Source organism: Dasypus novemcinctus, chromosome X (genome assembly GCF_030445035.2).
Source record: "Dasypus novemcinctus isolate mDasNov1 chromosome X, mDasNov1.1.hap2, whole genome shotgun sequence".
Classification (NCBI taxonomy): Eukaryota; Metazoa; Chordata; class Mammalia; order Cingulata; family Dasypodidae; genus Dasypus; species Dasypus novemcinctus.
Window position 1 is genome coordinate 155,985,712 of NC_080704.1, and position 14,489 is coordinate 156,000,200.

At 37.4% G+C, this 14,489-nt stretch overlaps 1 protein-coding gene across 16 annotated transcripts in view; it reads left to right on the forward strand.

Annotated features, from left to right (window-relative positions):
- The window catches only part of LOC101438919 (integrator complex subunit 6-like), a 68,884-nt gene that overhangs the window by 52,776 nt on the left and 1,619 nt on the right, over positions 1-14,489 (forward strand). For 5 of the 16 annotated variants that reach the window (XM_058291635.2, XM_071212919.1, XM_058291636.2 and 2 more), the window contains 7 exons: positions 966-1,076; positions 3,301-3,519; positions 4,573-4,696; positions 5,690-5,832; positions 7,047-7,281; positions 9,805-10,179; positions 11,065-11,158. In XM_058291635.2, the coding sequence (XP_058147618.1) occupies positions 966-1,076; positions 3,301-3,519; positions 4,573-4,696; positions 5,690-5,832; positions 7,047-7,281; positions 9,805-10,179; positions 11,065-11,158 (1,301 nt within the window). The remainder of the gene's footprint in view (positions 1-965; positions 1,077-3,300; positions 3,520-4,572; positions 4,697-5,689; positions 5,833-7,046; positions 7,282-9,804; positions 10,180-11,064; positions 11,159-14,489) is intronic. The other 11 variants (XM_071212922.1, XM_058291644.1, XM_058291641.2 and 8 more) reach the window with 5 other exon arrangements.

A 14,489-nucleotide genomic window follows, 5' to 3' on the forward strand; every position in this document is an offset into this window, starting at 1 on the left:
ATTTCTGTCATAGGAAATGTCAATGAATCAAAATCTTTACCCCTGAAATAAGATATTTATCTTTTTATTTTACAAATACAGTATTTGTGTTGTCACTGTCATCTCAAACCATGATTAAGAGTCTGGAGACGTCATGGCAGCACAAAAGAGAACTGTTTACTTCCTTTAACTGCCATGGCTATTTTTATAAAATACACCTATGTTTCTCTTATTAAAACTAAAATTATGAGATTATAACTTTAGAACCTAAGAATAAATAAGTCTGGATTCATGTATAACTTCAATTTCCCTTTTTAACTCTAGAAATTCTTGACGTGGGTTTTCCTTCTGGAAAAAAAAATCTGCAGCCATTTTATTTACTTATTGCCAGATATAAATATGTCCTAGACACAGCAAAAAGTGGGGGGAGCTAAGGAGGAATCCAAAAAGAGAAAAGAACTACTTGGCCTCATTTTGGTTTTCACAATTTGAGAAAAGTATTCATGATGATTTTGAACTGGTAATATAATTTAAATCAAGAACATCAAAATCATTTCAGAGATTGACTTGGTAAACTTTAAATTAAGTTTCTAGAGTTGGAAAGGTAATCTTAAATGGTACTGTTGGTGTCACTGGGGGGAGAAATTGGGGAGTATTGATATTCACCCGGGCAGTAATGGGATATACGTTAAAATGCAGTGTGAAATAATTTTAGGACTTGGGACTTAAGACTGAAAGCAATTTACCTGTTTGAATTTGCTTTTACTTGCTCTTCTTATCCCACTCTCTTCTGATTTTTTTTTTTACTTTCTGCTCCTTACTTCTCTGCTATTTTCATTGCCACTTTTTAATGTTCCATATTTGGTTTTATGTGCAGCACCTTGACTTCTAAGAAATGAATCATGTCCCTTTGCCCCTTGTAACTGAACTTTGAGTATTTTAAGATTTATTCTATTCTTACTGTTGTGTATTTTGTTTCCTTATAGCCATTAAAGAAAGCACTAAGGATGATGGGAGCTCCAAATCTGATATCAGATAATTTAGATTGTGGACTTAGTTACAGTGTTATCTCTTACCTTAAAAAACTCAGCCAACAGGTAGTATTGGTAAAAACAAACAAACAAAAATCCTTTGCCCTCAGAAGTGCATTTCCTTATTCTTTAGTGTAACTGTAATTTTAAAAAATTAACTGTGTATATATTTCTACACTTTATGGATTAGTATTGTGATTCTTATGGCTTCTAGCTTCACCATTAACCTGCAGTTAAGGGTCTGTCAGTATCGTTTGATGCTGTGCCATTTCTCCTTTTGCTTGCCAGTTTGTCCTACCCACAAGCTGGTCATTTTGTGGCCCAAGAGGGGTAGAGGCTTAATAGAATTATCTCAGGGGTCACATTTTGTCTGTCTTCAATCTAGTTCCTCCTCAAATCACTTTGGGTTGGAACATCCCTCTTTTTCAGCTCAGCACTGAGGCATGGTATGATTAAATGACTTGCCTGAGGTCAGTTTTCAGGCACATGAAGGCCTTACACTCACCTGCTAGCCCTTGGATAAATATCCATATGCTTTTCCCAGGGGGTAGGCTGGGGGAAAGCTGAGACTTGTGTTCCTCAAAATGGAGGGTGGTAGGCCCCAAAGGGTCCTCAAGAGTGGAGTTCAGGCTCCTCTCTTCTTGCCCTCCATCTGTTCATTTACCATTATTCACCTTGTCCCTTGCCTGCCCCTCTCTATTAGTACCTCATCCTCCACTCACCCCTCCTTATCATACTTCTCACCTCTACCTAGCCCATTCTTGCAGGATGGAAATGTTTGACAAGTACCTAGTTAGAACTTTACTGCCATACATAGGTATTATGTTATATGACAAAGTAATACTGCAGTTTTCCTTTCTTCTGCACAAATTTCTTCCCAGGTAGGGAACATTAGTAGCACTTGCAGTGACCATAATGCTTCAAGTTGGATATGTTTGGAAGCTTGGCCTTTAGAAAATAGAGAGTAGTAAACAAAGTGTCCGATTTCACTAAAGGACCAAAATAACTCCACAGTTGGGATGCTGACACACCTTGGTAGGAACTGGAAAAAATTAAGTATCACCTGGGGTTTGTCAGCTCCTGCCAGTCTAGTGTGCTTAAAAATGCAACAGAAAGTAAATGCAAACCCAGATTTAGTAAGTGTCCCCTTAACACCTTTTCCTCTATGCTAATAGGTCTTTTGTTTGTTGTTGATGATGATGTTTTTGTTTTGGTTATTTATTTATTTATCTATTGCTCTATTGATTTATTTTCTATTTGATGATTATCTTGGACCTTTAAGGCAGTGTCAGCAAGAAGTATGGCAAGAAGGAAGAATAGTGAACAGAGTTGAAACTAATATAAGATCTGGGATCTTCTGGAACACTTTGTAAATTTTTATAAATGAGCTTCCAAGACATTTTCATGACTTAATTTTTAAAGATAGTGAACATATACTAAATTCCAATAATTGGGGAAAATTAATAAATATCTCCAACCAAACTATAAGAAATCCTTAATTATTTTGGGCTTACTGAACATTGGTGGAGATGAATCTTCTAGACACAAAAAAGTTCATTACTAATTTATAATAGCCTAGTTACTAATTTAATAACAGCTCTATGTCACCCGTGTTCCTTGAATAATCTCAGATGTATGTAAAACACATAATATGCCCAATATGTAATATATCGGTACAACATGCTTTCAAGCAATATTTACCCACATGGGATAATAATGTCTATTAAGGACATTTTTCATTGTAAGAAACTTATTAAATACACATTAAAATTATTTACTTGGCAATATCTATTAAATGAAGCATAACCTTCTGAGATGTTTTTTGGATGGTCCAATATTAAAAATACACAACTTAATTTTGTCAGATATGATGCCTGTCTGTATAATGAATTTCAGCACTAGTTTACATTTATAAATACAGAGTCATAAGCTTTTTGTACGGGTCCGAGATGAATATATTGACTTAGACTGTTTTTTACAGTAGCAAAATGTGTTTTTGAATGTCTGTGAATGAAATTATCTCTGGTTTTCATTCTATCCATGATTCAGTCATAATTTTGACACTAGACAAGAGAAAAAAAGTATTAAAGTTATTTGTCTTTCTATTCCCCCCACCCCATTTGCTATAGTAGTAGAGAAAAGCACAGGAAAATTTTTAATTATCCATTTTTCTGTGATTTGCAATTGAAATTTTTTCTGTTGGGTTCTTAAAGTATTATCTTTCTTATATAGTAAAAAAGACAATGATAATATAAGTCTTTTCATAACATGGTATGTATTTTCATTTTAGACCAAACTAGAGTCAGAACGAATACTAGCATCAGTGGGGAAGAAACCTCCCCAGGAAATTGGAATCAAAGTGAAAAATCATTCTGGAGGTGGAGTTTCCTTGACTCACAGTAAAAATTTTAGAAAGCTATTGAAAGAAATCACAGGGGAAACTGCACCAAGACTGGCAGATTTGAATACCAAAGAATTTGCTGGCTTCCAAGTAGGGCTCTTAAACAAGGTAAATTATGATATGAATAGTTTGCATTTGTTTGAACTTCACTGATACATTTATGTCTTTCAGATTACCTAAGTCTTGAAATAATTACAATTCCATTTTGGACTTATTGATTATTCATGGACCAGTTTAGGAATTATGTAGATTGGGTCCTTCTGCCAGCAGATGCCAGAACAGAATTAAAAGTATACAACAGTTATTAGGGGTAATGCCTATGAAAGATAAAGGGGAGAGGGAGCAGGATTAAGCAGGGAGAGGCTTCAGACCACAATGCTGACCTTGTAACTGTGAGAGGAGGGGAGAAGTAAGGGGGATTGGGTAGGAAGGGATTCATAAACCATGGAGTTGGAGAAATTCATGCCCAGCCCAACAGGGAACTCTGGCACTGATATTTCCCTTAGAGAAGGTACACAGTTGGGCAGAACTATCCAGGCACTAACATTCTTGACGTTTGCGGTCAACGTCTGGGGACAACTTGGGAAGAACACGGTCTTGGCTCAAATGCTTCAGCAAATTCCAAACACATTGACGCAAAAGGCTACCAACTAATTGTACTCTTCCCAGTGAAACAGTCATTTCTTTCTCGAAGAGAGATCCTAATGACATACCTCCAAGGCTATCACAGGAATAAATCTAGATTCTGAGCAGCAGCTAATGCTGCCACTATGTAAATCTCAGGATTTGGTGTTTTAAATGACATACTTCAAGAGGATATTCTCTGCCACACTGATGATGTGGTAGGAGGGGGGTGGGTGGGGAGTGGGGTATATGGGAACCTCACATTTTTTAATGGATCATTTTGTGTCATCTCTATCTTTTCAAAAAGACAATAAAAAATTTGCTAAAACAAACAAAAATGGATATTCCCAGTGTCTTTAATATTTTGTGGGTCTATTAGGACTCAGAACAAAGTTGGCAAACAAATTTTCTACTGGGCAAATTGTACTATAGTTAGTTGTATTGAATATAGACCTCTTCACTAAGATTTGAAGAGGGTTGAGTATTAACTTTCTATTAAATGCCTTGAGGGTAACTGAATTGTTTAATTTCAAACAGGATTTGAAACCCCAGACATATAGAAATGCTTATGATATTCCACGTAGTGGTCTTTTAGACCAGTTAACCAGAATGAGATCCAATCTGCTGCGAACGCACAAGTTTATTGTTGGACAAGATGAAGGTAAATGAACAATGAGATACTTTTCATTGACTATGAAAATGTCAAACCTGACTTACATGAAGGACTTTATTGTATACTGTGTAGGTTATTTTGTAATATTTTAATGTTTAGAATTTTCACTGAATTTTCACCTATTTTCACTGATCCCCTAGTTCTGCTTAGTTACAGGTTTATTTTTCTCATGCTTTAGCTCTTGTAATCCTCAAAATGGCCCTCTGTGATAGATACTGTTTTATCTCCATTTTAGGGACATGGAAACTGAGAGTAAGTATTTAAGTAGTTTACTCCAGTCTAGTCAGAAGGACAGAAGCAGGATGTAGGTCTGCCAGATTCTATGGTAACAGGAAATCATACATGCTAACAGGAAATCAAACTCTTAGAGTGATGAGTTCAATAGTGACCTCCTCATTTCCATGAAAGTAATGAACCTGGTTGTATCTAGGATAACTGGTAACTTTACAATTCCTCTTTACTCCATTATGTTAATTTTAAGTGGAACCATTTGTCCATTAAAATGAGCTAACCTTAACCTGACCACCCCTCTGAAATTATATACCAGGGTATAAGGGGACTTTTCTGGGAAGAGATTCTGTTGATTTAATCAAATTCTCAAATAGGTCAAAGCCTACTACACATATTCTTTGGATGATAAGAGACTGCTATAGAGCCTAGGTGCTTCCAAATGGGAATAAGTATGAGTTTTTCTTGTCTTGGAATGGTGGTATAAGAGAGGTCAGCCCATTCTCAAACCTGGATTGAAGGGTTAGGGGATTTTACTAGGCCTGGTGGTTTAAGCCTGTTGGCAGGAATAATGGTGGACTTTAGTAATGACTGAAATGGAGTGATGGTAGAATTAGTAATAACAGAAATAAAGGGAGATAATTCTATAGCCTAGAATAGGATGATGCTACATACTAGGCTATGACCATGTCCTCTCAAAGAATCATACACTTCAGTTATATAGTGTCAATTTCTTTTCTGGTGATTTGGCAGATTCCCTTCATAGTGTACCAGTTGCACAAATGGGCAACTATCAGGAATATCTGAAGACACTGGCTTCTCCACTTCGAGAAATCGATCCAGATCAACCTAAAAGACTGCACACTTTCGGCAATCCATTTAAACAAGATAAGAAGGTAGGATAACGGCCTAAATTGTGATATTCTTGCTCTAATTCTTTTCTTCTTGGAAAGATGACTACAAATCAGAGCTTCCCCTTTTGGTTATTGAAAAGATAAAATATGACATCAAGACTCTCTTGTGGATGGAAAGCAGGAGCTTCCTAATGCAAGAGTATTGATTGAACAAGAATAATAGCTGCCATTTATTGGGTACTTAGTAGGAGCTCGTTTGGTAACTTTCTGAATTTAATACTTATAATCTTTCTGGAAGGATATTACTATCCTCTCTTTACTAAAAAGAAATTCAGGTGTGCAGTGGTCACATGGTTTGCCCTGAGTGACAGAGCCGATAAGAGAAAGAACCAGGTTTTGAACCTGCATTCTTCTAGCTCCAGAGGCTGTTTCCCACTGCCCTCCTCACACTAACTCCTTTAATACCGAGATCACTGTCTCCTGTTATATAAAACACTAGTCCCCATCTAGACAATGACTAAGTATTCCTCCTGAAATATGATGTATTGGGGGATATTGCATAATTGAACCATCCTACTAGAGATATTCTTGTGCAGTGTGTGTTTGTGTGTGTGTCATTCTGATTTGTCCATTAAAGTATGAAAACAAATTTAATCGGACTTGCACTGATGGGGGAGACCACTGGTATTTAGCGCATAACATACAGCATATCTCTTCTGTAACAAAACTAGACTTAAAACTATTCTACCTCACACCCAATTCTCAATTAACTGGAGTTTTTCTTAATCTTTATAATTAAATCAAGGCACAGAAAGATTAAGAAAAACTCCAGTTAATTGAGAATTGGGTGTGAGGTAGAATAGTTTTAAGTCTAGCACCTGAATAGTGATAGTAAATATTTGTTAATTATCAGTTTAAAGCACAAAAAAAGGAAGTGTTTCCCCTCAACAAGGTTGAAATGATTTGTAATTCTTCAAACAGGTAACTGTGGCTTTATCCCATTTTGGTTCATGAAAGTTTTTCATTGGCTTCGGTTGATACCTTGTTTTTCACCTTCCTCCTTGTTTCACCTAGACTAGATTAAAATTTGTTTGCATTTCTTGAGAACATTATACATGCTGGGGATGGTAAATCTTTGGCCCATGATTAAAACTTATATTAATGATGTAATCCATTTGTACAAAAGCCATTTCATGTTGGCTAGAGTTTTGTTTTTAATGGAATATGTTCATTGGTGGTTTTTTTTTTTTTTTTAGGGAATGATGATTGATGAAGCAGATGAGTTTGTGGCAGGGCCTCAAAGCAAAGTGAAACGTCCTGGAGAAGCCAACAGCCCTATGTCATCTAAGAGAAGGCGGAGTATGTCCCTGCTGTTGAGGAAACCACAAACAGCACCTACTGTAACTAACCATGTGGGCGGAAAGGGACCACCCTCAACCTTGTGGTTCCCATCTTATCCAAACCTCATTAAACCCACCCTAGTACATACAGGTATAGAGTAGTGGTTGTGATTTTGTTTTGGCTCCTAAAGGATTAAGACACTAAACAATCTTATTTTCCTTGTGTTCATATCTTTTATGTTCACTTTTTGTTCATTAAGCAAACCATTATTAACTAAATCATCTACATGGTAGGTTCAATAAGCCCTTTGGTGAGCAGTGACCCTGTGTCGAAGATCCCAAACTATATGAGAAGAAATAAGATCAATAATTAAATAGTAATTAGCATGGGATGGAGAGATATGAGCATGTTTGCTTTTCCAGGGCAAGGCATAAGGTGGTCAACCATTTGGAATGGTTATAACAGTGAAAAGGATAAAACCCATTGCAGAAGCAGTAGGAAAGGATGAACTTAACAGGATGATGGTTTGGCACTTGTGCTCTGTCTTTCCTTAACCCAGTTAAAGTATGGCTTCTGCCCTTTCCACTCCACTGAAAAGTCTCTTCTCATCAAGGTCACTAGTGTCTATTGCTTGTTGCCATTACTTCTTAGCAACACTGACACAATTGTTCACTCTCTCCCCCGTGGCTTTCTATACACTCAGCTTTACTGGTTATCTTCTTCTCTTACTAGTGCTCCCTTTTCATTTTCCTTTTCTGGTTTCTCCTCTTCTTTCCCACCTCTAAATAGTGTTAGGCCCCAAAGCTCAATCCTGTTCCCTTCACTACACTGTCTGTCTGGATAATCCCATGCAGTCCTGGGTTTTTAAGCATGATTTACAGTACCCTAATTTATACTTCTATACTACTATTTGCTCCTGAGCTGCAGACTCCCGTTCAACTAAGTAACATGGCATCTCCACTTAGGTGTTTAATGGCTAACTGGTCCCATGTTTTTAAACTTAACTCTTGTCCTTTCCCCTCTCCAAACCAGCTCTATTTCAAGCCATCTCCATTTCAGTTAATGTCATCCACCAACAGTTGTGCTGGTAAAGCTTTAACAACCAGCTCGACATCGGTGTGGCAGGGTGGAGACACCTGATTTGTAGTGTTTAATGATTTCCACAGTGTAAATACTCCCAACATGGCCTATTTCATGTTACCAATGTACAGCCACTGAACGCACACTCCTAGGCATTCACAAGCTATTGTCTACCAGCTTCTGTCCACCCCAGGCACTATCATTTACCCAGTGGTGTAGTGAAAAACTTTAGTGTCACTGTGATTTAACTTTAATTCTCTTCTCAGTTTAAATCCCTTAGAAATTCCAGGCATCTTGACCTCCAGTATAAATCCTGAGTGCCACCATGTCTCTCCATCCCTCTAGCTCTAGTCCAGGTTGTTGTGCTCTCACACAAAGCTTCTACAATACCCTCTCTTCTGATCTACTTGCGTCCCTTGCTTGCCCCCATAGAACCTACTTTCTGCCCTGTAGCAAGTGATCATGACAACAAGAAATTTGTATCATGCCATGCCCCTCTTGAAAAATCCTTCGTCAAACTTCCCATGTACTCAGAACAGAATCTGAACTCCTTGTTGACTATTGTCTACAAAGCTCTGCATGAAGTGACCCCTGTCATCCTCTCCTGAAACCTCTCTGGATAAGTCTCTTCCTTGCTCTTTCCACTCTCTGTTCATTACTCTATTGTATCGGCTCTTTCTTCCTCATGGCCTGGGCACTTGCTCTGCCACCACCTGGAGCTCCTCCTCTGGATCTTCTCATGACCAGCTCTTTTGCATCTTCTAAGGCTCTGCTCAAATGACACCTCCCTAGAAAGGTCCTGCCTAACCACCCTGTCCTCTCCTACTTTCTATCACATCCCTGCTTGCTTCTTTCCTAACACAAATTCAAACCATAAAATTATTTTGTTTGCATATGGTGTACCTACTGCCTGACTTCCCCCAAGAGAATGTAAGTTCCGTAAGGATAGGGATTGTTTCTGTCTGTTTTGTTCACTGCTGATACTCATATCCTGGCACAGTGCTTGGTACTGAGGAGGTTGAATAAATGAAGTAGGGGTATCAGACTTAGAGCAAAAAGAAAGCAACTCCTCTGAGGCAGAGAGAAGGATAAGGAGAATAATCCATTCGGAAATGTTTGGTGATGGAGTACAGACGGAACACTCAGACCTAATGGCCACCTCTGCTTTCTCAGAACTTTGTAGGTAGAAATGAGGGAGGTTGGGGGCGGGCAACATTATGTGGCTTCCTGCTCAGTGCATGGCAGTTGATATGCAAATTTCAGAAATCATGACATCAAGTGAAACTTGCAGCCTTGCAAGCTGTAAAGGGCAATAAGACAATACTAAATTATGAGTGCCAGGGATCTGTGAATGTTTATTAGTTGTACTGTTTTACTTGGTTTCCATATGTATTTGTAGTGCCAAGAAGAGAAAAAGGTGTTTGTATTGCGCTATCTTTCCTGAGCTCAATATGAGGGGTTGAGAGTCCCATCTGATACAGCTTCCTGCTTTTTGAAATAATAATTACTTAGAAATGGAAAAGGACAGGGATATACATGTGAGGATGATGAAATGTGCCTACCTTGAGCTCAACCTTGCAATTTGGTCTCCAGATGCTACTGTCATTCATGATGGCCATGAAGAAAAGATGGAAAATGGTCAAACACCACCTGATGGCTTCTTGTCAAAACCTGTTCCACCAGAGCTTGGGCATATGGCAGGAGATGGTATTTCAGCCAACAAATTGGATTCTCTGTCTAATGACTTAACATGTCTCAGGAAAGATGGACTGATTCACAAACCTTGTAGTAATGCTCTTGTAGGTGGAACTGTAAACTACAATCTCTCTGTAGATGAGCAGAAAATCACGCCAGTGTCTTCTTTGGGAACAGCGCTGAATACATTGCAAATAACTCCTGCTATGGCACAGGGAATCAATGCTGATATAAAACATCAGTTAATGAAGGAAGTTCGAAAGTTTGGACGAAGTAAGTAGTGAAAGAACATCTATCAATAAATAATGGGAGTTGGTTTCATTGTATGATTTAGAATAGATTTAAGTTTTCTTAAATCTTAAAGCAGAATTGGCTTTTCCACTTTAAAGTGTTTTCTCTCTACTTTGACTTTAAAAAGAACCAGTGTGGGTTTTTCCCCCCTTTTTTGGTTCTCTTATTTGTCATGTTAGTTTCCTATTGCTACTGTTCCAAATTACCACAACCTTCATGACTTAAAACATCACAAACTTATTGTCTTACATTTCTTGAATTCAGAATTCTGAAGTCATTTTCACTGGGGGTAAAATCAAGGAGTTGGCAGGCCAGTGTTCTTTCTGTACAGTCTAGGAAAGAATCCGTTTTCCTTGATTTTTTTAGCTTCTGTTGGATGCCTGTATTCCTTGTCCTGTGATCCCTTCCTCAATTTCCCAGACAGCAGCATACCAACTTCTCTCCTCTCTGACATCTCTTCCATCCTTACATTGTCTCTCTGTTACCCTAACTCCGCTCTCTTCTAAGGACATATGTGATTATATGTGGCCCACATGGAGAGTTCTGCATAATCTCCCCATCTCATTTTCATTCACTTAGTTACATCTGCAAATTGCCTTTTGCCATATAAGATAACATATTAACATGTTCCAGGGATTAAGACATGGACAAGTTTAGGGAGCTATTATTCAGCCTACCACACTGGATTGGTGTTCACAAGAGTTTTGTAGTAGGTATGTGCAGATATCTTGATTTAGGTGTTTCAAAAACAAACTATATTTCACTTTCCAGCCCATGTTGAATATCTACTGAGGGTACCTAAAGACTGAGTAGTATTTCCTGTTCATATTTTTAGAAAAAACTGACAAATTTTAAAAATATCTTTAGAATATGAAAGAATCTTCATTTTGCTTGAAGAAGTACAAGGATCTCTGGAGGTCAAGAAACAATTTGTTGAATTTACCATCAAGGAAGCAGCAAGGTGGGTATAAAGAGGAACTCTTCATTTCTTTTTTCTTAAGCAAGAAAGCCTCTCCCAGAATGGCAGGAGGAACAAGTACTATCATGCTTTTCTCAAAGCCTGGCCTTCGCTCATAGTTAATGCTGGCTCCACAGGCATTAGGTTGATGTTATCTGAGTCTAACTCATTCATCCAAGTCAAGCAGGAGACTTCCAGGCTCACCATAATCTGAGGTTGGCTTGGGCCTGTAATTGACATTCTTGGTATTTCCTAAGCCATATATTTTCATGAGGATGCATTCAATAGTCCCATGTAGATTTCAAGCTCTTCTTTCTATTCCCCATAGTTACTTGCATGTCATTTAAAATTCAATTACAAGTCTATAAAAATTCAATTTCATTTTTTAAAAAACTTAATTGTAGTAACATATATACAACTCAAAATTACCATTTTAACCACTTTCCAGTGTACAATTCAGTGGTATTAATTACCTTCACAATATTGTATGACCACCAACATCCATCACAAAAACATTTTCATCACCTAAAACAGAAACTTTATACTTGTTAAAAAATAATTCCTCCCCGCCCCCCAGAACCTGGTAACCTGTAATCTGCTATCGATGTCTATGAATTTCCTTATTCTAGGCATGTCAGATAAACAGGATTATGCAATATCTGACTTTTGGTGTCTGACTTATTTCTCTCAATACGAAGTCTTCAAGGTTCATCCATGTTGTGACATGCATCAGAACTTCATTCCTTTTTAATGCTGAATAATACTCTATTGTGTATATATACCACAGTTTGTTTATCCACTCATCTGTTGATGAATACTTGGGTTGCTTCTATTTTTGGCAATTGTGAATAGTGCCACTATGAACATTGGTGTGCAAATATTTGTTCAATTCTCTGCTTTCAGTTCTCTTGGGTATATACCTAGAAGTGGGATTGCCTAGTCATATGATAATTCTATACTTAACTTTATAAGGAGCTGCCAAACTTATTTCCACAGTGGCTTCAAAATTTATATCCCACCAACAATGTATAAGGGTTGCAATTTCTCTTGCCAATATTTGTTATTATTTTTTTATATATGATAGTGATCCTAATGAATGTGAAATGGTATCTCATAGTGGTTAATTGCAATTCCCAGATGACCAATGATATTAAGCATCTTTCCATGTGCTTGTTATCCATTTGTATATCTTATTTGGAAAATGTCTATTCAAGTCCTTTGCTCATTTTTAAATTGGATTAGTAGTCTTGTTATTGAGTTGGTTAAAGCACTTTTTCATATGTTCTGGATATTACACTCTTATCAGATATATGGTTAGCAATTCGTTTCTCCCACTGTGTAGGTTGTCTTTTCATTTTCTTGATAATGTCCTTTGATGTACAGAAGATTTAAATTTTGATGAATTCCACTTTATCTGTTTTTTTTTTGTTTCATGTTTTTGTTGTCGTATCTACAAAATCACTATCAAATCCATGGTTATGAAGGTTCCTGCTATGTTTTCTTCTACAAATTTATAGCTTTAGTTATTATGTTTAGGTCCTTGATCGATTTAAAGTTAATTTTTGTATATGGTATGAAGTAGGGTCCAATTTCATTCTTTTGCATGTGGATATCCAGTATTCCCAGCATCTTTTTTTTTTTTCTCCAAAGGTAGGGGCTGTGGTGTTTTTTTTTCATTGTATCCCCAGCATTGATCACAGTAGCTGATATTTAGTATACTCTCAACAATACAGATTGGTTGAAATAATAAATTCAGATTAATAACCTAAAAACATAAAAAAGAAAATAAAGAACATACATTTTGGCCAGTTTTATAAATACTCTAAAAGAATACATTTTTGCTTAGTTTTGTGATTTTTTTCCTTTTAGAAAATTACTGTAATTAGAAATGCTGTGTTTAAAGTATGTTCACATTTTACATTGTCACTCACCACCCTCCAGAAATTTGTGTTGCTTTATACTTCATTCACTAAACCCAGGATTCCCATTTCCCACACATGTCAATCTGATAGGTGAAAAATGATCTCACATTGCTTTTTTCATTTGCATTCCTTTCATTCCAAAATAGAAAGAGCATCTTCTTTTCACTCACCTTAATAGATTTTTATGAATCAGCTCTATTTGCTTCTCCAACTTTTTCTTACGAATGTGCAAGTTCTTTATATAGTGCTTTTATTTATTTTTCAAGTTTGGTTTTATTATTTCGAGTTTCTGAAATTGCCATCTTAAGATTCTAAACATTTTTCCCCTTTATTTTTTTAATGTTACATTCATATACCCCCCCATATACCCCCCACCCCACTCCTCCACCCTTAACAATTTTTAAAGGATAAATAGATCACACAAAACATTAGGTTAAAAAACATAAGAGGTTCCCATATACCCTACTTCCCTCCCCCCACTCCCCCTCCCCGCTCCTCCCACATCAACTTCCCCTTTCATCAGTAAGGCACATTCATTGCATTTGGTGAATACACCCTGGAGCACTGCCACACCGCATGGACCATAGGTTACATTGTAGTTCACACTCTCCCCCAGTCCATCCACCCAGCACCATTTATTGAAGAGACTGTTCTTTCCCCAGCTAATGTATTTGGCACCCTTAATGAAGATCAATTGGCCTTAGATGTGAGGGCTTATCTCTGAACTCTCAGTTCCATTCCATTGATCAGTATGTCTATCCTTATGCCAATACCACTGTGTTTTGATTACTGTGGCTTTGTAGTAAGTTTTGAATCAGGAAGTGTGAGACCTCCAGATTTGTTCTTTTGCAATATTGATTTGGTCATTTGAGGCCCCTTGCAATTCTGTATGAATTTGAGGATCAGCTTTGCATTTATTTTATGCATAAAGGCTGCTGAGATTTTGATAAGAATTACATTAATCTGTACACTGCTTTGGGTAGTATTGGCATTTTAACAATATTAAATCTTCCTATCCATGGACACAGGATGTCTTGCATTTATTTAGGTCTTAAATTTCTTTCAACAGTTTCATAGTTTTCAGTGTCCAAGTCCTTTACTTTCTTGGTTAAATTTATTACTAAGTATAACACAGGTACTAATTTGGTATTCCAGAGAAACCACATGGGAGCCCGGTTATGGCCATGCCTTTGTTATTTACAAACATAACCTGAACTGGGTGGTGGCAGGCTGTGGGGGTGTGTGCTCAGCCTACTTACAGGACCTGGCGACCACCGGGCAGGAGGTATGGTGCTGTGCTCCATGCTGTGCTCCACACCCTTCTAACAGACACGGTCAGCTTTCATAAGGTTACAAATAGTGGGACTAGTTAATAATTACCAGACCTCCTGATTATTATCGCAGGTGTTCCT